The sequence below is a fragment of the Populus nigra genome, chromosome 1 (genome assembly GCF_951802175.1).
Source record: "Populus nigra chromosome 1, ddPopNigr1.1, whole genome shotgun sequence".
NCBI lineage: Eukaryota > Viridiplantae > Streptophyta > Magnoliopsida > Malpighiales > Salicaceae > Populus > Populus nigra.
In genome coordinates this window covers 46,198,321-46,224,743 of record NC_084852.1, presented here as the reverse complement: position 1 = coordinate 46,224,743, position 26,423 = coordinate 46,198,321, and the positions used below count along the sequence as shown (strand labels likewise).

The window sequence follows — 26,423 nt, the reverse complement described above, 5'->3', positions numbered from 1 at the left end:
TACTGTGCAGGCCCTTATAAAATCCTAGCGTCTAATTAATGAAACCCTAATGTTCTTGATGGTCATACATGTTGGCAAATACCTAGCTAGGAACAAAAAAGAAAATCACATGATAAAGAACATATCATGTGGATGTAACTCCTTGATGCCCTAATTGTATATAAATCTGCACACCCTCTTCCGCCTGGAGGTGCCGTGGTGGGGGTAATTTTGACAGGGCCCTGAGGTTTCCTATGATGGACAAAGTAATATGCAAAGATTAGGACAGAAGTCTTTCTGTGAGGATTTTGCAAATCCTCCATGAGTTTTCATACACTTCACAAGACCACACGTTTTCAAGGATAGGTCCACTAAATTCAAGAATCAAAAAGGAAAAATAATAGATATATTTGTTGGATTCTATGTGTCAGAAGCTCACAGTTGACACACACGCTCACGTATATAGCCATGAACACACATGCCCACAAGGGCCAAGAAAAATAAAGAGACGAGCGTGCAAGGACAAGAGAAAAACATTGAATGGGGTGTGAGCTAGGAGACAAGAGGGTACATGGTGTTCCTCATGAGTTTTAATCAAAACGTTGGTGGTACATGAATCTCTCTCTACAAAAAGTCTCATTCTCCAAGTCTTACTATATTAAGACCTTGTAACTGTAAAATAGTAGGAGAACATCCTTCCATACAAAGGGCAGTGCATTTAAGACTATATATCAATTAACATTTTACCTTGCTTGCTATTAAACCCACTCTGCCTTCCTTCAGAAAGAGGAAATCCTCTCTTCTTATTCTTCGCATGGAGCCTCCTGCTAGATCAGAGGCTTGTCTCTCTGAAACTTCAAGCATAATTTCAGTTTCAAATGCTCCCCTATCTCTGAAACCCTCAGTAATAATGAAGAGCCAGAAGGAGGCGAAGCAACTTGAAGAAGATCAAGAAGAAGAAGAGGAAGAAAGGCACCAAGAAGGGGTAGACACCAACTATGGTCTTGTACTGGATCTAAGCCTCTCTAGCAAGGATTCCAAACAAGATTCGTCAAAACCACAACTCAATCTCATCGATTCTTTCGATATGGATCCATCAAGAAAGTCCTTAGATACTCCCCAAGGTAATGAAACCGAGCCTCGAGTGTTTTCGTGCAACTATTGTCAAAGGAAATTCTATAGCTCACAAGCACTTGGGGGTCACCAAAATGCACATAAGAGAGAAAGAACACTTTCCAAACGTGGACAAAGAATTAGTGCTGCTTCTTTTGCTCTTCTTCAACCTAATTACTCACACCAAAACGGATACACTAGCATGGCTTCTCTTCCTTTGCATGGCTCCTTCAATAGATCACTAGGAATTCAAGTGCATTCTATGATCCATAAGCCATTTAGCACTAGTTCTTCTTCAAGTATTTACGGGCAAAATGGATGGTCTAGAAAACCTATTGATCAACAACCTGCAATTGGGAGGCTTGCATCAGACAAGTTTCAGATGGCAACAAGTATCAAGGGATCATCATCCAGTAATGGGGTTGCAAGGTTTGAAAGTACTCGGAAATTTTCTCCGGTTAGTACTGAAGGAATTGGTGGGTTTTGGTGGGATGGTGGTGTTAACCATTTGAAGACCAAACAAGATGATTTGCAAAAGCTTGACTTGTCACTCAAGCTCTAAGCAGTTCTTAATTTCTTTTTTTGTATTTTTAGTTCAATCTTTTATGTTCTTTTCTATATATATATATTTTTTTTTTATTTCTTACTTTCGTTTTATTCTTGTTTACTAAATATTTTTCATCATCTATTCTTAGTTGGATCTCTTGTAAATTCCTTCTTCTTCTTCTTCTTCTTCTTCTTCTTCTTCTTCTTCTTCTTTTGCTATAGAAGAACGTGAGAGATTTTGTTTTCTCTCGCAATTCTTGAATTGGAAGTTTGCCAAATTCTATAGGCATGATGCCAAAAAAGAAATCGAACACTGAAGTTGCTTTGTGCTAACCAATTAATCATCTTTATTCACTTTAAGATAGTACTTAGTTGACAAATTAAAACTCCTTTTTACTAACATTATAGAGATAAGTTGATCTACTCTTTACAAGTTTTAAAAAAGCAGCTTATGATCTTCCATGGTTTTGGTGGGAATTTCTCAATGTAAACTTTTAGCTGTTGGGATTGTTGCTTCCACATTGATGGAATTCGCCAGGGTCAGATTGAATCCCATCTTCATTAATTCTCTTATAAACCAATTCAAGTTTCAAATTCAAATCATTAGAACAAGATAGTAACATGGAGAAAAGGAGAGAGGATATTTGATAAAGGTGTAAATGCACATCAAAAGCTGTTCTTACATTGATGACTCTCATATGTGCAGCAGCAGAAGTTGATAACACTAAGGACAATTTGGATGTTTGTGATTGTCATTTCACAGAACTGTTGCTATTATTGTTTACAACATGGTCCACTTAGCTTGGATATACATCATGTTCCACACCATATTTGTCCAAAATTGGATGGCCGGATTGTGTGGATGATTCCATATTTGACCCACCAGCAGTTGAAGAAATAGACCATCTCTATTCGAAAGTTAGATCAGGGGGGTAGGTGTTGCTAGCCATGTGAAAATAAGCACATAATAATGCCCCTCAGCTATGCTATCTCCATCATTTTTCTATATTATATTGTGTTTAATCTGCGGTAACCTTGATTTCTTACCAAAGAGATCTCGCAGATGGGGTCTACGGATTTGTGGGCCAAATCAAACTGATGTATACAATTAAGGACCATGCTAATCATATTCGCACTTAATTTTCCTAGAATCAAGATGTAAAGTAACGGAAACTCAATGCTTTGACAGTTAATTACCACAGAAATCTTGGATTACTAACAGAGGATGAGGATGAGATAGCTGGGGTGACATTTTGTGTCACACAGTCCTTGACTACAGAATATGACATTTGGTGGGGTTTTGCCACGTGTTGCAGTTCAGCTCTGCTGTCCATTTTCTTGTGTTAGCCTGCCTTTATCCCCCTCCCTATTTTTTTTACCATTAAAAGAATTGGGAACCTATGATGTTGCTTCTTATTTAAGAAACACTTAAAAACATGGCTAGAAAGGGATTCATGAAAAATCGGGTAGCTCATTTTTTATGATTTCAGCTCAAGTGAAAAAATGAAGCAAGAAGTGGCCATCACTCTTAAGATCTTATAATTATAAAAGTAAGGTTGTTCTGTCCACATTCATGTTTAAAAATTAAGGTTAGATCTTTTGTGATCTTAGACCATTGTCTTTTTTTCGTTCATGGACAAAGATTCAAATCCACCATCAATCATTTCTCTTACTTAGTGCACTGTAATGATAAGACACTAAAAAATGTTGAGCTATCATTCTATGTGGTGCTGAAGAGAGAAGGTGAAGAAATAATCAAATAAAGCAAGGAGTGGTCTTCTATCTTGAGTTCTCATAATAATCAACTGCTAGTCTTCTATCTTGTTCTAATCTGCCATCATTAGTTTTTAACTCAATAATCTAAAACAGGTGGGAAAACAGGAAAATAGCAGTAAATATTTAAGTTTTTTTTGTTTTTTAAATGTGTTAAAATCATGCTCATTTATTTTAAATTTCATCATGTCTCTAGTAGTTCGATAAAGAAGCTTGAAGGAAGACAATGATTTGGTATAATAAAAACAAGTCTGATATTGTAATCTAATTCATATTCTTTCAATCAGAACCTCCACTTCTTTGCCCCTGATTTTCTGCATTTTACAAGTTACAAAACTCTTTCATCCATCACTAATATGGCGGTTTTTTAAGAAGAAAATTGTTTTTCTTCAAGTTAATTTAAACTACAGCAGGTAAAACGAGACCCCAGAAAAAAAATCTAAAAAAAAATCTGAACCAATCCAGCTATGGTCTAGCAATTTGTTTGTAGAATTTCCCTTTGGTAAGCAACTATACAATCAGTTACATTACCTCTGCCATTCAATAAAAGCCTGCTGGCTACCGACCGGACAAAATCTGGAAAACCCAGAATGTTTAATTTGGAATTTCTAAACTCAAGCCATTAACATGTGTTAGATGAAGTGATATTGTAACTTCAACCTGTCAGCCCAAAAGATGAAGATGGGGGAATCTCTCTTTCCCACCGTAAGAATGTGACCTCATTCACCATAAAGTAGCCTGTTTCTGTTTCCCTCTGAATACATACTTCATCAGATTGAAAGATAGGCGACACACAACGGTTCGGTTCTTATTTGCACAGAAAACTGTAGGTTACGGTTTAAGGGTTCTTGCAATTCCAACACCATACAGCAAACAACAAGATGCTCCCACAACACAACTTTGTGCCAGTTCAATCAAATACTATTAGAAAATTCTCTCTCATGTCGCAAAGCTATTTAAATGTTGCATACTTGGACAGGACCCGTAAATTACATACTCCATTACAGGTCCTTCAACTGATACATGTAAGAATAGACAATCAATATCGGCAAGATCATTTTCGAAAAACAATCCCTACTTACTCTCAATGTAAGATTTGACAGTACCCATCCACCTAATGAACTCAGTTTTACCTTTGTTTCTTATGTATTCATGCAAGAAAAATGCCATTTCATCATTGATACCTCTTGCCTCCAAGAATTCATAAAGTGTATCTTGCAACTCATCATCCAATTCCCTGCGAACAATAAACCACAACCTTCTATCAAAGGACCAAACAACACAATCAAATCATTGGCAAGGAAAAGAGAAGCAAAGAAAATATACTGCTATTTGAATCATAAAGTTGTTACTATCTGGTTGTTGGTATGGTTTTCTTTTCTTTTTCAAATAGAAAAGGAAAAGGTAGGTAAACTCAACAAACCAAGAAAATCATATTAGGTTCATTAAAGTATTTTCTTTATCAACTTCAGCTGTCTTAACTTTTTGATGTTCTTTCTTTTCCTCTAAGTTCTAAGAAACCAAATGGGCACGACAAAGCAGGTTAATGAATTATCATACTTGAATTCAGGACCATCATAAACTTGATGTGAGGTCTTGTTACTCCTGCGTATGAAAAGCTTTGTAATTTCTATGCTATCTGGCCAAGCTGAACACAAAATCTCTAAGACATCACCATCACCCTTTGAGATATTAATAATCAAAGTAATATGAAGCAGCATGTCTTCCTTTATGCCAGGCACATCAGATTTTGGAATTGGAACAGCTCCATCAAACATGGTTGCTTCGACCTTAATCTCTTCGTTCTCCCTGAACTTTCTTTTCAGTCTAATCCATTGCTCCCCTGGTAGGTCATCGATCGTGAAGGACTCGTATTTGGTAGGAGGCTGTAAATTGAAGTCTTAAAATCAGATGCTAAGCTAGTGTTTGATTTCATTTTGCAAACTTATAAATACTCAAGACTTATTAAACAGTAAAGAACACATTATGGACATGCTTGGTTAAAATGCGGGTTGGAAATGGAAAACGAGTAGGATCCTCACTGCGATTCCAAATGGGATTCGCATTTTACTCTCGTTTGAAACAGAATCTAATTGTATAGATTCCATATACCACCCAAAAAAAGAAGTAATTATTTCATTCAAAATTAGCATTAGGCAACTATTATTCAAATACATTGATAGGATAGTAAATTAATTATTAAGTACAATATAATAGAGTACAAGCTTAATTGAAAGGATTCCAAAAACTTATTTTTTTGGTCAAGTAAAAACACAATAAAAATTGACTGGCCTTTATTCTTCTCAATGGCGATTATTTTTTTGCATAATTCCATCAACAGATTCGAGAAAAAGCTTCCATGTTAAATTCTCAAGCAATTTTCGAAACAAAAATGTATTTGTATCATGCCAGTGAATTATTATTAAGACTTCAGCTAAGCCAGTCATCAATAACCTGATTAGCTAATAGTTTTCCTGTAAACCCATTTTCCAAATCCAAATCCTCACCCTAAATCCACTAACGAGTGCCAAAAACTCAAAAAAAAAAAAAGCTTTCAATCTCATATAGGCTCAAAAAGAGAGACAGGCATATAAAAACACAGAGAGAGATAGTAGATAAGCATTGAAATGAAATAGAAGCAAATAAGAAAGAACAGTACTTGTTTAGGAGGGGAACGATCAAGCTCATACTGGATTTCATTACGAACGAGCCTGAGAAGGTTATCTTTGAAAGCAGATTTACGCTTTTCTGACATGTAATTTCTTCTTATTGAATTATGGGTTTGAGAGATAAGAAAAGGATTTATTTCTTCTCCCATTTTGTTGTTGTAAAGAAGATGAGAGATGGGGTTTTGTAGAGAAATTAGGGTTTGGGGAGGATTGATTAGGGCTTTTCTCAGAGGTCGAATTAAGCGTGCCACTGCCATGTCTGCTGGCAGAGAAGCGTGAACAAGTTTTTAGTAGGGTTTAAGGAACAAGAAGTGGAATCAATGCTTCATGGGTTTAAGGGCAATAAAAATTGGTGGGTGTGGTTTTTGACGTTTGTGTGTAGTGGGTTTGGGCCTGGTTTTGACATGGAATAGAGCGTGGGTTTGATCTTCCTTCGTTTGGTCTTAGCTAAATAGAAAATGGGCTAAGAACAATTTGATTTTGAATTAAAAAGTTCAATTCATTACCAAATTTCCCTGCCATGCTAATTTCAATTCTTGAAGATAGAAAATGAAGACTGGAAGCTTTCAAGAGATTCGTTAACTTCACATGGATATTGAAGGTATCTGATAGTTTTTTTTAGTTTGTGTGGTGAGCCATGTACAAGGTGTTTCTAGTAGAAGAAAAATGGCAAATTAAGAAATCATTTGGGAGAGTACGTTTGTCTGTGAAATTGAAGAATGAAGGAATATGAAGTAAAAACTTCAACTGATCCGCGGAGTGACAATTTGAAACCATCCAGCTTTCTGCTGCAAAATTTGATACTTGTGGCAAGCGGAACTTGAAATCCAACATGAAAAGAAATGATTCTGGTGTGCATAAACTTCTTCCTTTCAAACATTTGAATAAATACTTCCAACTGTACTGTTAGATAGTGCACCTGTCTAACCAAAACCAGATTTTAAAGGTGAAACACCTGATAGATAGTTGGGCATAGCGGGCTTGCTGTGTTAGGAGCATGCTTTGTCAAAAAATGAACTCTTCTAGTTTCTACAGAATTTAGCAACAAGTCTTCTATCTCTTGGCATCCGGAGAAGTTCCTTCATTTTGGATCTTGCCTTTCTGAGAAGAATCAGGAACTGGTGCTGGTTCCAGAGACTTCTGTATGCTAAGATGGTATTTCTCCATTGATTTGCTCGATTCTGATATTCGGTTGCTAGCTTCAGTTGATGCAGGTTTTAATGTCTCGCTACTGTCTTCCTGGACCTGGGTTTTTTTTTTACACTGCCACCTGATTGTTTCCTTGATTCAACTGCAATTTCCTTAACAACCTCCTCTAGTTTACCTAGTCTCTCTTTCACTTCTAGGAGCTCTGACTCGGACTGAGCCTTCTCTTCAATAGCTTTTAGTTCCTCCTCATTTGCTTTCTCCTCTTCTTGTTTCTTTTTCTTCTCTAGTTCCTGGGATGGTCAAAGAATCATCAAATTAAGACCCTTGATACAAAACAAGGGTATTGCTAAACTTCAGACCGATGCAAAAGAAAATGTGGATAAGGTTAGAGTGATTGTGTCCATGGAAAAGAACTGTTTAAAAGCAATTTATGTTGGATTTAAGGCATCAATTTTCCCCCAGGGTGGTTAGTGAGACCACTGACAGGAGCTATCACAAGAAAGTTGGTGCCATAGAGCAGCAAGCTTGATGAGAGACCACATAATAAAGAAGCATTTTAAGACTTCAAAGAACCCTATTTTTATGCGGATAATCTAAACAAAATAACAATGAATTGAGATGAAAGTATCAAGTTTTATCTGCAGTCTTTAGATCAATTTGCTATTTAATTATGACGTTAAGTGTCCAACAATATAAATTAAAATTATCCTTCATGCGTGAAAGATATTGACATTTGTGAGTCAAGCGCAAACATTGATATTGCTGAAGGCTTGTTGGCCCTTAAAAGTTTAGTATACCAACCTATAAACAATAATGAAACGAAGGTGTAATTTTCTGATCAACAACTAGAAACTATGATTTTTAGGGGACACCAATTTAATGCTTTGAGCATGAGAAGTTTTTCTTCCAAAGAGTGCCTTGTGAGGATCCGACCATGCCATGATTGGCATGCAAACATAGGATTTCGAGACCACTAGAAAAGAGGAAAAAGGGGAAAACAGTCTGGGAATAAAGAGAGGCAAAATGACATAGAATTTAATTATCACTGTCATAACCCAATTTTTACACAAATAATAAAAAATAAATGAATAAAAATATATTTGATAGTGAGATTAAGACAACACAAAATTTAAAGTTTGAGGATGAAATTATTAAATTTGAGAGTCAATTGGTCAGAAATTGAAGAATTAATAAGTTTGGAAATTTAATTAAACTTTGATTCAATTAATTAAAGGAATCAGGGATTTAATTGAAGAAATATCAAAGTTTGGAGCTGATTCAAGAAAAATTGCTAGAAAATTAAAGTTCAAGGACCAAATTGAATCATCCAGAAACCCATGATTGTTGTGTAAATGGCGCTATAACTCAGGGATTCAAATTGAATTTAATCCAAGGGCACAATTAGAAATTAATTATTACTGATTAAGATCCCAATTGTTGAGTTTAAAACGTTTAGGGGCCAAAGTGAAAAATAGCCATTCCCAAGGACACAAACGGCGCCGTTTGGAAGCACTGTTCATCATCCCTTTCGTTTCGCACGGAGAAAGCCGATTCAACAGGAAATCTGCAGCAAATCGTGGACCACGTCTCCTGCCCACGATCCCGTTCGTGATTTGAATAACAGTCCTGCAAAGACAGGACTGGTTTTGAGGCTCTCTGGCTCTATAAAAGGCAGAACAGAGCAAAGCAAAAGAGGGGAGGGAAAAAAAAACCCAGAAAAACAGAGGAGAAACCAAGAAAACGCAAGCCACACACAGAGCAAAAACCCAGACCCAAATTCGAAAGGAGAAGACAGCACCGTCCTCTGTTCTTCATCACAAAGACTGATCAGCAGACAGAGAAGGAGAAAAAGGCAGAGGAGAGTCACAGATCAGCCCTGCCATTGTCTTCGTCCCTGCAGAAAAAGAACAACAAAGAACCAAAGACTATTGACAACCGGCATCACCATTGTCTACTTTCCTTCATCTCAAAACCAGAGGAGACAGAACGCAATCAAAGAAAGAAGCAGAAGGAAAGAACACAAGCAGAGGAAAGTCACGGAGACCATTGCTACTGCCTTCGGCGTTGCTACTACCTTCGGCGTTTCCAGAACCAGGAGAGAAAGCAAAGGAAGACAGAAGGAAGGAACGAGGCGTTGCCTAACCAGTGCACTAATCACCCGCAGCTTCGTCTTCCTTGTCAAGCACACCAGACCAGGTAAGTTCATCCTTTCCCATTCTGTTGCCGTGAATTTTAATTAGCACATTGCACTGTTCAAGTGAATTTTAATTCACTTGAACAATGAGCAACACGCGCGAATTAGCTCACGCGTGTTGGTTTGCCCAGCCAGTGGCCGGGCCGGGCTTGGTCTAGCCCAGCCCAAAATATAAAAAAATAAAATAATAAAGATACATGTAAGTATAAATAAAAAAATAAATATGAATTTGTTGTTTTTATTCATTGACGCCAGAGTCAAAATAAAAATACTGATTCAAATTTATTTTATTGTATTTTTTTATTACATAAAAATAAAATAAATTTATTAGTTTATTCACTGATGCCAGAGTCATGAATAAAGATACCGATGTAAATTTATTTTATTTTATTATATTTTACTTTTATTTAGTTACATAAAAATGTGTATGTGTTAAAAAATAAATTTATTTGATTTGTTTATTCACTGACGCCAGAGTTGGGAATTAAAAAAATACTTATTTAAATTTATTTTGTTTTTTGTGTGATGCATAAAAAATAAATTTATTTGATTTTTTTATTCACTGAAGCCAGAGTCAGGAATAAAAAAAATAATTTAAATTTATTTTGTTTTTATAGCTACGTGATATTTACCAACGCTAAAGTTGGAAATATCTGTAGTTAAATATTCACTGACGCCAGAGTCAGGAATATTACACGCAAAACCACCGTAGCATAAAACCAACAAAACATTAGCAATTTATGACAAAGTCAGCAATGCAGCCTGCCTTAGACAGCACGCTTAAGGAGTGATAATATCTTCCCTTTTGTGTAATCAGTCTCGTACCATAGAATCTCTGTTAACCAGTTAGGGTTTCTAGTGATCATAATACTAGGTGGCGACTTTTTAAACAAGACATTTTCTCTAAAAAAACAGGATGCTAAAAATCTATTCTTTCTAAAAAAAATTTTAATTTTTAAGGTCGTCACTATGTCGGGGTGTGAAAATCACTATTGACAAGACAAGAACATTACCGCATCCATTTTTTTCATTTCATGTCGAGCGTATTGAGCCACCAAATATCCAGCTGTTGCCAAAAAAAAAGGACAGAAACGAATATGCATTCTTTTAGATAGCAACAACAAGACAAGGAGCAGGACACATTTAAATATGTATGTGGCAATATGAAAAACATGTGAACTGATACCCAATGAAGGCAAGCAGGTGAAGAAGAGTTGTACCAGATGGAAATCAAGCCTGAACGTAAAAGACATGAATGTAAGTACAGATCACCGAAAAAACTAAAATGAAGATGTCAGCAGGTTCGAGAAATATCATTGATCAGTGTCTACGTACATTACACAAATAATCTCAAGCATTTCACTCAAATTATCATAATCAACACTTCAAAATGCATTTCGAAAAAAAAAGTCCTTTGAAATGCAATTCTCCCTGATGGGTCTCCCAGGACCCAGAGTTCCCAGAAATTGATCTTATTCTGATGTCTTCTAGTGCATAACACTAATGTCTTGGTCCTTATCAAAATGACCACTCACTGTTCTACTTGTCATGCTATGAGCTAAATTAACTACACAAATTACATCTTAAAGTTTCAAGTTTAGCACCCCATGAGAAAAGCGCAAGCCGATCACACGTTCGACAAAATACCTAAAAGAAACCCAATAAGCAATAGCTATCAAACTCCTTGACCCAATTCACATAGATAAAAAGGCACGAGAACCCGAATTTATTTTTCTTTGGAGGGTCAGTGAAGAGGATTTTAGCAGCTTTCATGAAGTCAAGATTGTCTAGTTGCCTATACACATCTTCGGATTTGCTCACATTTGATTCTGTTTTTTCACTGATGCTCTTGTTGTTGTTGTTGGGTTTGGTGGAGCGGTTGCAAAATTGCTTGCTTTGAGGAGTGAGTTTGATTCGAGGCAAAGTTTGTCTGGCGCGAAACATTGTTTTAAATTTTTGTTCTTGTCTAAAACATCATGAGAGTCTGCGATGTTGGGTGGCATCAGTTTTCACTTTCAAGTTCATCCCAGACAATGTTTTGATGGGCAATCACAGAGCTTGGATTTGAGTACATGCAAAAGGAGCTTTCTTTTGGGCCTGGCAGATTTGAATGTGGCTGGCAAAATAAGATGCTTCTCTTGAGGTATTGTGGTATAAAGTTTTGGAGTAGAGTATTCCAGGGTCCAGAATTTCCCTCCGAATTGTGAATTACAGGCTGGGAGTCTATACTTCATATCATGGACCTGCAAGTTAATCTGCCAGGCCATGCCTTTCATCACCTAATTAACTAAATACACACAAGTAGAACATTTTGCATGTGCTGCTCCCTTTTCATCTTCTCAAACTCGATAATTATTCATATCACTATTTATTACGCAATTTCCTTTACATATATTGTTCCTTTTGTTTTAGTTTTTGAGCTTTTTTATTATTTAAACGTCAGAAGTTATGTTGCTGATTTTAAATTTTGGAATTTTTTTTTTATTTGCATGTTCTTGTATACACGAGATACCAAATATAATTTTAAGTTATTGTTAAATAATAATAAAAAAAAAACTAAAATTAATATAGATAAAAAGTATAGCTCTGTTTACACCATTCAAAAGATGCGGAGAATTTTAATTTATTCCCTTAATTTTTTATTTTTGCAAATTCAGTCCTTGTTCTTTTATAATTTTAAGTTTCATTCCTAATCTTCATTTTATTCATATTTCAGTTATTTTTTTAATATTTTATAGTTTTATTTTGTTTAATTTGATTTTCAATTAATGCCCTCTCTCATTTAAATATTAAAAAAATATTATCTCCCGTGTATCAAATTGTTTACTTTAACTATTTTTAAAATATTAATATGTTTAGATTATTTTTATAATGTATTGAAGAGATTATTGTAATTTATTTTTAATTATTTTCTTATTAAATTTAAGACAAATTGATTTTATTTGCATTGTGTATTTATAAGAACAAAAATCACATGTACTTAGCAATTGTAGTAAATCTCTAAAATAAATAGAATAAAATGTATAAAATGAAACTGATATTCAAGGTAAAATTCTGCATGGTGGATGCATTGGCCGGTGTTAACCGAGACCAGGTCAAGCGTTTGAGAAAATCGGGTCCCAAGTTAGTTCACCAACCTACCAACCCAGACTGGAAGTTTGACCCAAACTGCTAGCTAGTGCCAGCGGTGGCTAGCCTGAACTATTCCAAGCCCCCAGCCTCTTTGGGATAAAATCAGTACACTTGGACGGCCATTAAAATGGTGTCGCCGCCATCCATGGCGGGCCTTTCGAAGGGAAAACACCACGATCTATAGCAATTTTGGCCTTCCCAAGGACCAGAGCAAGAAAGATAGAGAGTTTCCTTAATCACATAACGGACAGAAGCACCAGCCACCGCATGTCTAAAGATTACTCCTTTGCAAAACAAGAAGATGAAATTGCCAATATTCTTGCTCGAGCAAAACCTAGAAACCCTAGCTGCATTTTCATGGTTGGTGTGCCACCACATGTTCCTCGTCTCTGGCACGCCTAACCTGGTCGACTGTCGATTGTTGTCCCTATTCTACCATATAGAGGTGTTTTTGTTTTTTTTTTAATTTTTTGAAGCCTGGCTCATAAGGTGCACAATAAATTAATTATCAGGACTGCAGGAATTTCTTCCATAACTAATTTTAGGGAATATCTTTTGGTTACTTGGATCAACTATAAATTATTAGCTTATTGATTTTTTCTACTCCAGGTGATTAAATTAAAATGCCCTTGATTGTGATTCATGGTTACCTAGCTATTTACATCATCAAAAAGAGCTATGAGTTATAGATGACATTGGACAATTGGCACCAACTTTGCCATTTTTTAATATATATATATATATATATAAAAGTATTGGTATTGCTAATATATTTTATATTCTCAAATAAAATCTTGATTATAAATTCCATATTTAATATATATTTTTAAAATATCAAGAAAATGATATCTTTGAATAACTTGAACTAACTTGTTAAACCTGTAATTGGTGATGCATCTAACTAGGCTTAACAACGTTGTTTTTGTAAAATAATTTTTATTCAATTATATGAGAATGAAAATATAAGGTATCGTAAAAACAACCATATAAAATTTAAAAATAATAATGATGGGCTATAAAAAAGACTTGATAAGGTTATAAAAAGACAGTTATATTTTTATTTGAAAACAAAGTAAAAATTAATGATATTTAATAAAATAATACCTAAATTATATTCTTAATTAATTTAATATATTTTGTAATATATTAAATTAATTATTTAAAAAAATATTATAAATTTAAAAATAAACCAAAAATTATAAAAAAATAAAAACAAGACAAGTGTACGTGTTTGACCTGAATTAAAAAGTCCAAGGCAACTGAGCCTAGAAGCCAAGGCCCATGCTTGTTTTTTTTCGTCATCTAATGGGTTGCTACCCTGTATTCAACTTTTATTATGGTGATCGGAAAATCAAGAAAGTTTGGTTTAAGAATCCATTTCTCATATATTTTCATCTAAAACACTATAAAAACCTCTACAAATCACTTATCAACTCCAAAGCATCTCAAAATCACTATAAAAAAAATAATCAAATCAAAATAAATCAAAACCCACCTCAATTTATTTTTTCTCCCATTAAGTGTATAATGAAAAAAACACATTATTGAACTTTTCTCGCTGAATATAACTCATTAATATAAAGGTTTTCTTTTTTGGCCGGTGGGCAAAGAATAATTTTCTCACTTTAAACTTTGTCTTATTACTATAATAAAAAACTTTATCTCGTAAAATTAGATAAAAAGATTAAAAAAAAGTTCAAAGAACAGAATGAAAATGAAAAAAATACAAGGGCCCGGAATTAACTACCACTTGATTTTCTGGATAAAAACTTTGATTCTTGACACCCTAAACCCAACCCAAGTTGACTAAAACAAAACCATGCAAATTGAGAGCTTATTGTACGATCATCTACCATCTCATGATCTCTCTCTCTCTCTCTCTCTCTCGCCCCTGATCCTGGCGGCAATCTAGTTATTAATCATGATTATTCTAAATTGATCACCATCTAATCAGGTCCCACTTTCATCCTGTTCACCTAGCTACTAATAATACCATGATATTATTCCTTTTCCCTTAAAAACACTATTCCCAGATCATAATATATAATATGATAACCCCCCCACTAAGCACCATAATGAGTAAACGTTACTTTCTCCCAAATTTTTATTTTTTTTTCGAATTCCTGAACACAGCTCACAATTATATGTACCCAACACGGATTTCTTTTGAATTTCTTAAGCAATCATTGTGTTTTAAATAAGTTTTTTAAATTCTGCTTATTGCATTTATAAGTATTTTTCTCCTATTCAAACCTAAGATCGCACGCTCTTTATCTCATTTTTGTTTTTTTTTTCTATACAAATCTTAATTGTCTCGTTTTATTTGATTGTTTTCAGAATTAAAGATTTTCAGATAATAAATTTACAGTTTAAGAATATAAAAAAAGCTCTTACAACCTAGAAGTATAAAAAAATAACACTCCAAAGTGAATATTAATTGATATATTTTTATTTTCCTTTAAAATAATTTATTGTATTTTTCAAAAAAGCTCGAGGGAATTATATATATATAAAAAAGATTCTGAGCTAATAATTTTTTAATTTAATTATAAAATATCCTCAAATGAGTTTCTACGTTAAGAGGATGTTTGGGAATGCAGTGCAAACCGCGCTCCCCAAAAATTTAATTTTGTTTTACTAGAAATTAAATTTTTTTATGTTTTGGATCGTTTTGATGCGCTGGTCTTAAAAATAATTTTTAAAAAATAAAAAAATATTATTTTGATGCATTTCGGCATGAAAAACACTTTAAAAAAAATCACAACACACTTCCAAACAGGCTTTAAAACAAGATAACACATTTTATATATAATTTAAAAAATAAAGAGAGCCTAATTATCAACCCATAAATATTCAAATACAGTGAGGCACTAAATGCCGCCTGTTGGTGCCCATAAAACAGAAGATTCTCATTCTTCTCTTTACCAGCTCTCAAAACCCAAAAAGAAAGAAAAAAAATCATTTTTTTAAAAATTTCATCAACCTCTCTTGAGATTTGTTGGGCAGCGAGTGAGCGAGCGAGCGAGTTCAATTTTATTGAAACAGATAACTAGTTGTTGAAAAAGACATGATTATACATCATGTCACATCCATATAATGTTGTCACGGTTTAGTTTTTTCCTAGTACCATATGGTAATTAGAGCAGTGTGCCTAATGAGAAGAGAGGGGAAAGAAGAAGAAGATGTGGTGTAGAAAGAATTTGGGTTGTACTGATACAGGATCTGTGCCAGTGTACCTTAATGTTTATGATCTGACACCAATCAATGGATATGCTTATTGGCTTGGACTTGGAGTTTATCATTCTGGGGTTCAAGGTTTGTACTGTTTAGAAGACTACTGGTTTTAGCATCTTTTTTTCAATCTTTGTCAAGTTGCATACTTTTCAAGCTTTCTTTTATTCTTGAATAAGTTACATTGCTAGTTAGATCTGTTTGTGTATTCTGTTCTGTTGTCTGGATTGTTTTCTGCGTATTGGTGCATTGAATCTTCAACGAAAAGCAGTGTTCTTTGAAGTTCAATCTTTTCGAATGTTTGATATATTGCTTTAGGAGCTGATTGTTTAGTTGATGAGAATCTGCAAGAAATTTTGAATTCAGAAATTTGGGTTTTCCTTTCTGGAATCATACAAACAAGAAACTTGGTAAAGTTTTGGCACAGTGAGGTTCTTTTCTTTTGGAAATGTTCAGAGATTCCTCCCTTCATTTCTACACTTTTCTCAATGGCTGAATACCTTTTTTATGGCTTTTACTTTCCTTTTTTGGCTTTTTTTTTCTCTTTAATGTTCTCAATCTGTTCATATTAAAAGAACAATCTTGGTAAGATTAAAACCGGGATCATGTTATGCAGTTCATGGTGTTGAGTATGCTTTTGGGGCTCATGAGTTTCCTACAACTGGAATTTTTGAAGGAGAACCAAAACAGTGTGATGGGTTTACATATAGAAAGACAATCTTGATTGGAAAAACAGATATGGGTCCTGAACAAGTGAGGGGAGTTATGGAGGAGTTAGCAGAGGTATATAGAGGGAATGCTTATAATTTGATAACCAAGAACTGCAACCATTTCTGCAATGATGCATGCGTCAGGCTCACTGGTAATCCCATCCCTAACTGGGTTAATCGGCTCGCTCGAATTGGTAAGAATTTAAACTTGTTTAATCCTGTTTTCAAGTTGTTCAATTTAGTTTTACTGTTAAATTAATTTTCTTGGATGAATACAAGAAATGGCTTTTTAGAAACGAGACTGTAATGGTCATTTAGTGGGTGAAATGAAGGTGATGAAATGTGTCTCCATTCTCCACCACACAACTCAATTTCTTCAATCTAATGAATAATTGTGAATGAATTCTTACAAATTTATTGAAGTGTGTGATCAATATCCAGTTCCTTTTTTTCATAGATGAGAACTCTGATAATCTAATAAAACTCGAGCCTTGTTGAATAGTTTAGATGTGTAAAACTAGTCAAAAGATCAATCCAGGATGAAACTAGTCAGTTTGTTGAGCAGATTCTTGTACATGGAGTGAAATTTCACATGTATTCTCGTAATGAAGCGTAAGATGATGTTTTTGCAGGCTTTCTATGCAATTGTGTTCTTCCTGCAAATTTAAATTCAACCAGAGTTCAGAATCATAAAACTGAAGATAAGGCTTGTGAAGGAGAGAAGAAAAAATTGACAAGCGAGTCAAACAGATTCACATCTTCTAATTCTTCGTCATCTTCATCATCACCACCTGTAGTTCGCGGTAGAAGTAGAAGCAGGCGTGCTCTTCAACCATCCTCGCCCTTGATTCTCCGCGCCTCATCTCCTTGATGATCTCTAAGAACTGATTTTTTTATTTCTTGAAATTGTTCAAAGAAAACGAGGGGAAGCAAAATCTTTAATCACAGTCCCCCCTCTCTTTTCCTCATTCTTTTCTTGGGGTTTTGTGGTGCTAACATTTTGTTGAAGGGATTATGCAGGCATGCAGCACATATATGTAAATGTGTATGCTTTCAATTTTTTTGGCAAGCGATGTTGTTACGTCTCTGCATTATTGTCCAAACCAACCTCGTTTTGTTTGGTTTTCTTGCAACCAGCAAGGCTTTGCTTTGGCAAATCTGTAGTATTGCCTGAGATATCAAATTAATCAAGAGAAATTGCTTGGTGCAAATTTTCACGATGGCCATTCTTGTGTTTCACCTGGACACCTTTTTTTATTTATCAACAGTCGACTATTGAACTTGCAAATTTCTGGGGGGGGACACAAGGGCTGATGTTAAAACATAACTGAGCAACAGGCGATCTTTGGAAAGCATCTGAGCAAAAGATATGATACCATTCGGTGAAAAGACTAAAAGATGTCTAAAGTAAAGTAAAAGTCACATGTCTTGAGCTATTGTTGAAGTATCTCGTGAAATTTTGCAGTGCAGTCCCTGATCGGTAAAGGGCCTTCAGATGAGAGGCACTGATACATTCGCTTCGTCTTTTTTTTTTTTTTTTTTTGAACAAGAATCATATTTGCTTTGTTAAAGTGAAGTTCCAACAAGCAAGAAAGTAAAACTTGGACTTTCAAGCCTTAAAAATTGAGAAAAGTCGAATGCAGCATAACTTTGCTTTAGTCTTTACTCTTGCTTCCCATGGAATACAATGTGGGGTTTCATCCTGCCACTATTCAGTTTGGTGTAACCTCTTTTGGCTCCATGGCATAAAGAAGGGAATCCCAAGTCATTTTATATTCGAGGGCTATGGCTATCACTTGTGTGTAACTCAAAATATTTTCTCTTTCCGCGACGCTACTTGTTCATATTTCAAAGCATAAAAATGTCATGCAGTCTAACATTCTGGCCAGAGTGCTTTCAGGAGTTAGGGCTGCAGATTTCTTTATCACAAACGAAATTGAGAGAGTTGTTTAGTCAGCTTCCCAACAACTACTCCACGTATATCTGATCTCATACTCCACAATTCTGCAGGGCGGCAAGGCCTTGAGCAATATTATATTGCTGCAAACTTTCTTCTTCATAAGCAATATGATATTGTTCGATCAGCTCACAAGTTTTCTTTAATCTGACTGATGGAATGACAAATACATCCAACTCTTGCATCAACAGCCACTTAAATTTCCGAGTGCAGGAATAGAATAAGGCTCTTCAAAGTTAATGGCAGAGTTCCAATTTTTCCAAAAGCAAGAAAAAGGAAAAAAAAAACCGGTCTGTTTTCCTTTCGCACTGTATTCGATCGTGTTTGAAGAGCACCACGCTCTCAACCTCGAGAATTGGCAAGCAGGTAAAGTCTGCATCTTGTCAACCATGACCACAGACCACTGTCAAATCAAGGTGATTAGAGCTCCGAATCCGCATCAATTGCATAGGGTAAAGGTAAGGGCAGGTTATTGACCTTGAACAGAAACATTGTGGCACTGCCATTTCCAATAGTCCCATGACTGTAAAAATGCTGGAGATAGGAACTAGGTGGTGTATTTAGAAGTTAATTTATGTGCCCAGTATATACACAGTACCGATTTTGTCTCGGAGGAAGACTGCCAGAATGCCAGGCACAAGTTGACGAAATATCTATCATCGCTCTGGTCCATACAAAAGAGTGGGGATGATATAGCCTAGTGTCTAAGCTGTCCCATTGAGATATCTATACCTATGACAGGTAGAATTTTGCATGGACAGCAACACGCAAACTTCACTTTCTAAGATATTTGAGCATAAGTTGCTGGTTTGGAGGAGAACAGGATTACAAAGAAGTAACAAGTTACAACTCTTGGGGGAGTCTAATGTGAGTAGTTTCAATAATCCTGCAAACAGACCAATCACATATTTTACTAAACAGCAACGCGAGGGAAAGAGCAAAAGGAGAGAGGGAGGGGGAGAGAGAGAGAGAGAGAAGTGGTATGGAATGAAAACAATACATTTCCCAAATGGTGGGGAAAAGAAAAGGGATTTCACCACTACCTACTTAAATAATAATAATGTTTTACAGCAGGGAACCCAAGTAACCAAAAGCATCGACTTTTAGGTCCTTTTTGCTCGCATCCATTCTACAAAATTGTCCAAGATCAGGGGCCATGCAAGTTCCGGATCATAATTACTAAAGTCTGGAAAACTTATCTGTTAAAAGATTTGAAACTGTCAATAAAGTGGGAATATGAACAAGATAACAAGCCAAAACATTTATAGGAACTGGTAACCAAGCAACTGCAGAGGTGTCAGTATCATATCACTAAGGATGAACAGAAATTTAAGCCAATGCCGAAATAAATCTTGCTCTTTTCAATTTTTCTCCACCTTTCCTTGTAAATGGAATTATAATGTTAGTGCCTAAACATGCATGCATGCATATGCATTACCAAAATACAAAATCAATAATATACCATGAAAAGGATGGTAAAGGTGCACGGATCACACGACCTTAGTCTATAACTAGTCAATTAAATATAACAAAATCAAGACGTTTGGAGTTATTGAGTGAAGAACAGGAAGTACCTCGTTGCAGAAACGGTAAAAGCCCATCCATTGATCCATGTTTATGACCTTATAATCACTCTGAATCTGCACTCACAGTGAAAGCATAGTTAATACGGGGCTGTAACAACTACCAAGAAACATACAAATACATGCATATAAAATAAATTGGACATTTTCTTTCAGATCAAGCTGCCTAGATCACCTAGCGCATTAAAAAGCAAGATTTCTTCTATTTTTCACTTAAAAAAGGAAAACAATTAAGTTGCAAGATTGGCTACAAAAAGTAAAACAGATGCATAATCAAATAGCCCATCAATTCTAAAGTCTAGCTCATAAGCTAATAGACCAGAGAGAAGCATAAACTGTTTAACATATACAAAAAGCATAAATAATAAATGACCCTTGACATTTTATAAACAATGTCAATCAACAACTAGAATACAAACAGCAGCAAATTTCAGAAACAAACATGAAAAATGTGGCCACTGACCTTTAGATACTCAATGAAATAATCAACCTGGGCTCGAAAATGGGATCCTAAAACAAGATCCAACAATTGGCAGATGCTCTCTATGTCTATACTCTTTTGTTTCTCCTCTGAAGAAAGCAAAGGGTGAAAGCAGCATTAATAAATGGGGAAACTGGGAAAGATAATGTTTCAGCATGTGACAACACGCCGCTGTAAACTCACAATACCTGTTAGGCAATATCGAAATGCATAGGTATAGAAATCCACAAAGTTTGTTGGCCTCTTAACCTTTTAGAGAAAGGGATAAAAGATCAGTAGCTTTTCAACCTTCTTTAGATGAGTTCCATTCGTTGAGTACATTAAAAAACATCAAAAAGTACACGCAAGTACCCCAAACCACAAAGGGTCATACCTCCTTTTCTAGCTCCAGAAGCACCTTTTTTAATTTATTTACAGTATCAGCCCTCAGTGATTTGAGGCCCCTTCGCCACTCCTCCTATGAACATTAAGACATTCTAATGAGAGGGAAGAAATGGATGAGCCAGTAATATCCCTAATTATGGAATATAATGTTGACAGTTTTGGGTATAAGATGATCAACATGAAGAAAGAGAAAGAAGATGGAAGATATTTAACAGCTTAAGATATATCCCAACACTTGTCTGTATGTATAATCTTCTAGATTGCACAACAAATCATGCACCAATAGAAAAAGACCAACCACAAAGCAAGATAAGCATCCACAGAGATAGAGAGTACGAAAATACCAGGAAATTGTAATGAGCGACTGCATTGGCAACTATTTATATATGTGTGTGTGTAAGCATGTCTAAGCACCGAGTATTAACACTTTGCAATCTTTGTATTTTTGAGTAAACACAGTTGCAAATAGAATCAAATTTTGTTGAAAATCTTAAATCATAGAATAATAAGTCATAAAACTATCTAAGCATCTCCTTGAATGCTAAAATCAATTTAAAAGGCTGCTAATACATGACATTATTGGATACTGGCAAAAAATGGTGAGCCAAAATTGAGAATCAAAGATAAAAAGTGGATAACAAATTCATTGAATAACATCAGAAATAGAAACAAGAATCAAAGCGTAGATTAAGTAGAAATTGATGGCTATAGAAGACATGTTCCTTACCAGGGTAAAGTATCCCTGTTTTTCAGCTCTCATTTTCCTGGTATGTACAGCCCATCAGTTTCAACACATAATCTTAAGGCCAAAAGTTAAGCAGTCTTTAATACCTTCTGGTCTAACTTACCAAGCTAGCATCAAGATTCTGACATCAGTATGATCCACCTCCATATCTGAACATAGAGTTTCAATTCCTTCCGGGCTGTTCAAGTGAAATATTTTAAACATTAGAAATGAAGTGAAAAATCTTAAAATGATACATCTTAAATCATTCTTTCATATAACAGCTTAAGCATAAACCAAGAGTTCTGGTATTTTTCCCATCCTAATAAGACCGGCCAGAGAGACAGAAAGTTGAACTTCAAAATACAAAAGCAAAAGTGTCGCATGCAAAAAGTATCATCAGAGAAAGTCCACCCACATGTGATCAAGTAACTGACAAACACATGATCTCCTTAACTTGAAAAACAACAGTCAATAGCAATTTAAATTAACACAGCTGATATTCTCAATAATGAAAAGCAAATAAACACTTCACTAATCAAACACAGTATTTTGATGGAGGAAACTTACTCAATAATACCAGAAGACCTGTTTGCGTATGAGTGAAATAGGTTATCGATTCGCTCCATCTCTTTTGAAGATGCTTTACTTGAGGCTAAAAAGACAAAGGTTTACCGGTTACAACGTAAATGCAATGTTAACCTAAACTAGCATAGCAATAAATTCAGAAAAGAATTAGGCTAAGATTCTGTAAAGGCAACCTCAAGCATGTTGGTTATTACATTTTAGATTCCATGTTTTCAATTAGTCCAAGAATTCCTCAGCTAAGTTTTTAGCACAAATTCTTTTCATTGGCATAATCTTAGAAATAGTTGCTCCTCTTTCCTAACATCGTTTAATTCCTATTAGCTGTCACAAGCATTACCAAATGGTCACATCCGTGAATTGTTTATTTGGTCTTCAATGTACAGAACTTCAAAATAATTCAAGTAATAGAATCTGTAAAAAAAATCTAATAAAAAGGCTCCTATTTTTTGAAGCATCTATAGATAGCAAATGTTCATTCTATCTACAAACGTTTGATTTTTCTTTTCAAGATGCTATAAGCAGGCCAATCTTGAGATTTTCTTCATGGAGATGCCAAAGATTTTGAACCTTCAGCCAAAACCAGAGAGGAACAAAAAGATTTCAACTTCTTGCTATAAAACCAAACATTTATGGCCTAGAATCGATTAGCAAGCGTTCAACCCAATATATATCTTTCCCCTACGATGAAGCAAAATTTAGCTTGATCAAGTAGTAGTAGTTATGTCGTTCGATTAAAGGTTTTTACTTCATACAAACACCAACCCCCTCTATCTTTTTCTTTTTTTCAGGGAACCAAACCAGTATATCTTACTTATTCTTTCTTTTATCACTCAGGAGCCGTGCGTGATAAAAGTCTCATGCACGGTTTGAAAGTCTCCTTCTTACCATCTTTTACATATTTTTCTCATTTTCAGCACAAATTTCACATCTTCATTTTTTATTTTTTTTCCATCTAAACAACAAAAATCACAATTAATTAATTAATTAATACAAACTAATAAGTTCTCTATTGTTCTTATTGCCAATCTAATAACTCAATTGAGCCACTGAAAATAATAAATCACAATTAAACCAATTCCACACATAAAAATCAGTTGATTTAAACATATTAGAAAAATAAATAAGAAATCAAAACAGAAAAAAAGAAAATCGAGAGAGTAGATACCGGAGCGAAAAAGATCCGTAGCTGAAAAAGTAATTGAAGCAGTGGTAGAATTCGATTGAACCGTCTTCTTCGATGCAGACCGACGCATCTTCAATTAAATTAATTAATTAAAATGGAAATTTATTTGATAGAGAGAGAAAAAGAGAATTAGAATTGTTTTTAGAGAGAGAAAAGAAAGATCTAGCTTCTCCTTCGAGAATACTAATAAAAATGAAAAAAAAAATAATTTCGGTAAAAATAGAGAAACCTGAGGCAGGCAGCGAAAGGAAGCTTCTTGGTGGCTTTCTCTCTCTAAAAGTTGGCTGATGCCTAGCGCCACTTTCTAGACACAGAAAGTTAGAGGGAGAGAGATAATGAAATATGATTGAATTATTAATTAAAAATTGGATTTTGAGTTTTGAGTTCGCTGCTCAGATTTTTTAAAAATATATATATGAAAATAATATTTTTCTAATTTATTTTTAATATTGGTATATAAAAATATATAAAAAAATAATTTAAAAAAAAATACTGCCAACCACGTATTGGTGAGCTAAATTTTGATTGGTTAGAAATTTTAAGGTATCACAGGTTGACTGACAGTACCATATTTTTACTTACGACCTCCTGAATTGAGTGGATGGATGAGTTGATGTCTTTCACGTGTGCCTGCCCTTACCTTTTTTTTTTCAATTACTTTCCGACCATTTTTTTTTCGCTAATTATATTATATCATTATATTAATTAATTATTATTAACATTCTAACAAAACACTAAAGGTAGTTTTTGGCATTCTAATATCATTGTTTTTAAAAATATTTTTTATTTAAAAATATATTAAAATAATATATTTTTTATTTTTTAAAATTAATTTTTGACACAGACATATAAAACAAAAATTATAAAAAAATATTTAAAAAATTTTCAAAAATACTTTTTGAACGCCAAAACAAACACTTCCACCAAAAAGAAAGTGTTTTAATATTCACTGCCTCACAAAGCATTATTTATTTAAGTAGTGCTTTATTTTTTTTAACTTTTTTGTATCTATATTTTTTTTAATTTAAATTTTATCCTTCAACATTTTGTTTGTTAATGATTGAGTTTTATAATTTATTTTGATATGTTTTCTATATCTTAACCTCATAATTTGGGTTGTATTTTGCGAGTTTGGTGAGTTAACTTAATTTTTTTTTCAATTCCAAAGTCATCCTTTAATATTTTATTTGTTAGGAATTAGTTGATTTGTTGGAGATTGACCTTCATGATTTGTTTCGCCTTGCTTTTTTATTGATTTTTTTTTTAATTTCACCGTTTAACATTTTAATGATTAGGAATTAGGCTTTTTAATTTGTTGTGGTTTGCTTTCTATAAGGTTATCTCAATCTCATGACTCAAGTCACAGGTTTCGCGGGTTAACCCTGGTTGATTCATGTGATTTTTAGTCCTTTTTTTAGATTGATTTTTTTAAAATAATCCATTCTTCAATGTTAGGCTGGTTGAGAATCGTGCTTTGTATTTTGTTTCGATTTAATTTATATAAAATTGTTTTAGTCTCATTATCAGGGTCACGGGTTTGGTAGGTTAACTCAAGTTAATTTGTGTCATTTTAATTTTGATTTGCTTTCTATAAGATTATCCTTGTCTCATAACCTGTGTCGTGATTCTAACGAGTTAACCTGATTCGACTCGAGTTGTTTTTTGTGTTCTTTTTAATTAAAAGGTTTCTCAATCTCATCCTTCAACATTGAGTTGATTGAGAATTGAATTTCATAATTTATTTTGATTTGCTTCGATGAGGTTATCCCAACCTCATAACCTGGGTTATTGGTTTGGGAGTTTAACTTGAGTTAACTTAAGTTGATTTTTAGATGATTTTTTTTTCAATTTCATCCTTCAATATTGAATTGATTGAGAATTAGGTTTCATAATTTATTTTAACTTAGAGTTATCATAGTCTCATGATAAGGGTGTGGATTTGACAGGTTAAACTTGGATCGATAAAAAATGTTGTCATTTTAATATTTTTAAAAAAGATGTTATATTGATTTTTTTTAACAAACTATATTTTTATTGGTTGTCCATACTATTGTTGGACCTACCAAGTCGACTAGGTCACATTTGTGTTTGCTATATGGCTACGATTTTGATATATGCACATCACATTATTAATATCATAATGTATTCTATACTTAAATGATTTAAATAAGGATATGTTAATATACTCTCCCTCACATAACACGCCCTTGCAATAATATAGATGGGTTTATAACATTCAAGAAATCATCAAACAAGTAAGGACATGATTCGGGAAGGTCAAGAACAAAACTTATTAAAAATACGATATTGACTTTGTTGATCAATAATTTATAATAGGATTTTTTTCGAATAGTACTAAACTTGTTTATGACACTTTATAGTACACATACAACCTAAATAAACCCAAAAGGACCAAGGAAAAAAAAATACCAAAATACAAAAATGGAACAAAATATGAACAATAGCCAAAACGGTCTCAGTGTTTTGGAAATGGTATGGTAGTAACCAAAATGATCAAACTATTTCTCAAAACGACAAGTTTCTTTTCTGGAAAATTTCCAGAAACTCTTTGGGTTTTTCAAAACGATTTGACTAATTCTAAAAGGGTTTGATCGATTCTCAAAATAGTCTAACCGATTCTACAATTGTCTAACCAATTCTGTCAATGGGCAAAAAATTATGTCTAACAACTAGCATAGAACTCCTAAATAAAAACTTTAAGCTTACTCCCTCTTTAAAAAAACAACTTCTAATACTTTTATTTCAGTTGTAATCATTCAAAAATAAGGTTAAGTGCGAATTGAAAAAAATCATTATAGAGAGCTTAATTATTATTCTAGTCAACTCTACTAAGAAAATATATTATAAAAAGCATAAGTGACACTCTAAACACTTGGAGAAGTCTCCCTGGTACAAAATCTTGAGTGGTTTAATACTTGTCCTTCAACAAGTATTGGTGAAAGATTTTCTAGTTTTTAGACAGTAAAAATATTAGAGATAATAATTTGATCCCAAGCTTGCAAAACA

At 34.1% G+C, this 26,423-nt stretch overlaps 5 protein-coding genes across 6 annotated transcripts; 2 read left to right on the top strand and 3 right to left on the bottom strand.

The window, feature by feature from the left end:
* The first annotated feature begins 494 nt into the window (after positions 1-494).
* On the top strand, positions 495-1,810 carry LOC133701128 (zinc finger protein 1-like). The gene has a single exon (XM_062124948.1). It carries the CDS (start codon positions 794-796, stop codon positions 1,652-1,654), a length of 861 nt encoding a protein of 286 aa, XP_061980932.1. The 5' UTR covers positions 495-793; the 3' UTR covers positions 1,655-1,810.
* A 2,500-nt stretch (positions 1,811-4,310) lies between these two features.
* On the bottom strand, positions 4,311-6,424 carry LOC133694928 (uncharacterized protein At2g39795, mitochondrial-like). The gene is made up of 3 exons (XM_062116616.1): positions 6,071-6,424; positions 4,972-5,297; positions 4,311-4,648 (listed from the first exon to the last, which is right to left on the bottom strand). Exons 1-3 carry the CDS (start codon positions 6,335-6,337, stop codon positions 4,486-4,488), a joined length of 756 nt encoding a protein of 251 aa, XP_061972600.1. The 5' UTR covers positions 6,338-6,424; the 3' UTR covers positions 4,311-4,485.
* A 460-nt stretch (positions 6,425-6,884) lies between these two features.
* Positions 6,885-11,609, bottom strand: LOC133694936 (uncharacterized). Its single transcript, XM_062116627.1, has 4 exons — positions 11,144-11,609; positions 10,610-10,659; positions 10,437-10,489; positions 6,885-7,519 (listed from the first exon to the last, which is right to left on the bottom strand). The coding sequence occupies exons 1-4, from the start codon at positions 11,365-11,367 to the stop codon at positions 7,298-7,300; spliced, it is 549 nt and encodes a 182-aa protein (XP_061972611.1). The 5' UTR covers positions 11,368-11,609; the 3' UTR covers positions 6,885-7,297.
* A 3,834-nt stretch (positions 11,610-15,443) lies between these two features.
* Positions 15,444-17,707, top strand: LOC133680911 (deSI-like protein At4g17486). Its single transcript, XM_062103938.1, has 3 exons — positions 15,444-15,870; positions 16,403-16,690; positions 17,129-17,707. The coding sequence occupies exons 1-3, from the start codon at positions 15,738-15,740 to the stop codon at positions 17,365-17,367; spliced, it is 660 nt and encodes a 219-aa protein (XP_061959922.1). The 5' UTR covers positions 15,444-15,737; the 3' UTR covers positions 17,368-17,707.
* Positions 17,708-19,431: 1,724 nt separating this feature from the next.
* Positions 19,432-23,780, bottom strand: LOC133680910 (uncharacterized). 2 transcript variants are annotated; one of them, XM_062103936.1, is made up of 10 exons: positions 23,626-23,780; positions 23,379-23,466; positions 22,196-22,280; positions 21,750-21,824; positions 21,629-21,665; positions 20,891-20,974; positions 20,706-20,766; positions 20,500-20,606; positions 20,028-20,093; positions 19,432-19,652 (listed from the first exon to the last, which is right to left on the bottom strand). In XM_062103936.1, exons 2-10 carry the CDS (start codon positions 23,464-23,466, stop codon positions 19,557-19,559), a joined length of 699 nt encoding a protein of 232 aa, XP_061959920.1. In that variant the 5' UTR covers positions 23,626-23,780; the 3' UTR covers positions 19,432-19,556. The 2 variants fall into 2 exon arrangements, with proteins under 2 accessions (XP_061959920.1, XP_061959921.1); XM_062103937.1 differs by lacking the exon at positions 23,626-23,780 and having other exon boundaries at positions 23,379-23,614.
* Between the last annotated feature and the right edge of the window lie 2,643 nt (positions 23,781-26,423).

Bases quoted from the DNA above. Each gene is read 5' to 3' on its own strand.
- LOC133701128 (XM_062124948.1), top strand. From the start codon at position 794: ATGGAGCCTCCTGCTAGATCAGAGGCTTGTCTCTCTGAAACTTCAAGC.
- LOC133694928 (XM_062116616.1), bottom strand. From the start codon at position 6,337: ATGGCAGTGGCACGCTTAATTCGACCTCTGAGAAAAGCCCTAATCAAT. The intron at 5,298-6,070 runs GTACTGTTCTTT...TTCAATTTACAG, and splicing joins ATCGTTCCCCTCCTAAACAA to CCTCCTACCAAATACGAGTC. The intron at 4,649-4,971 runs GTATGATAATTC...TATTGTTCGCAG, and splicing joins TATGATGGTCCTGAATTCAA to GGAATTGGATGATGAGTTGC.
- LOC133694936 (XM_062116627.1), bottom strand. From the start codon at position 11,367: ATGTTTCGCGCCAGACAAACTTTGCCTCGAATCAAACTCACTCCTCAA. The intron at 10,490-10,609 runs GTATCAGTTCAC...TTTTGGCAACAG, and splicing joins CACCTGCTTGCCTTCATTGG to CTGGATATTTGGTGGCTCAA. The intron at 7,520-10,436 runs GTAATGTTCTTG...TGACCATCCCAG, and splicing joins AAATGAAAAAAATGGATGCG to GAACTAGAGAAGAAAAAGAA.
- LOC133680911 (XM_062103938.1), top strand. From the start codon at position 15,738: ATGTGGTGTAGAAAGAATTTGGGTTGTACTGATACAGGATCTGTGCCA. The intron at 15,871-16,402 runs GTTTGTACTGTT...CATGTTATGCAG, and splicing joins TTATCATTCTGGGGTTCAAG to TTCATGGTGTTGAGTATGCT. The intron at 16,691-17,128 runs GTAAGAATTTAA...ATGTTTTTGCAG, and splicing joins TAATCGGCTCGCTCGAATTG to GCTTTCTATGCAATTGTGTT.
- LOC133680910 (XM_062103936.1), bottom strand. From the start codon at position 23,466: ATGCGTCGGTCTGCATCGAAGAAGACGGTTCAATCGAATTCTACCACT. The intron at 21,825-22,195 runs GTAAGTTTCCTC...TCACTTGAACAG, and splicing joins AGGTCTTCTGGTATTATTGA to CCCGGAAGGAATTGAAACTC. The intron at 21,666-21,749 runs GTAAGTTAGACC...TGTACATACCAG, and splicing joins AGAATCTTGATGCTAGCTTG to GAAAATGAGAGCTGAAAAAC.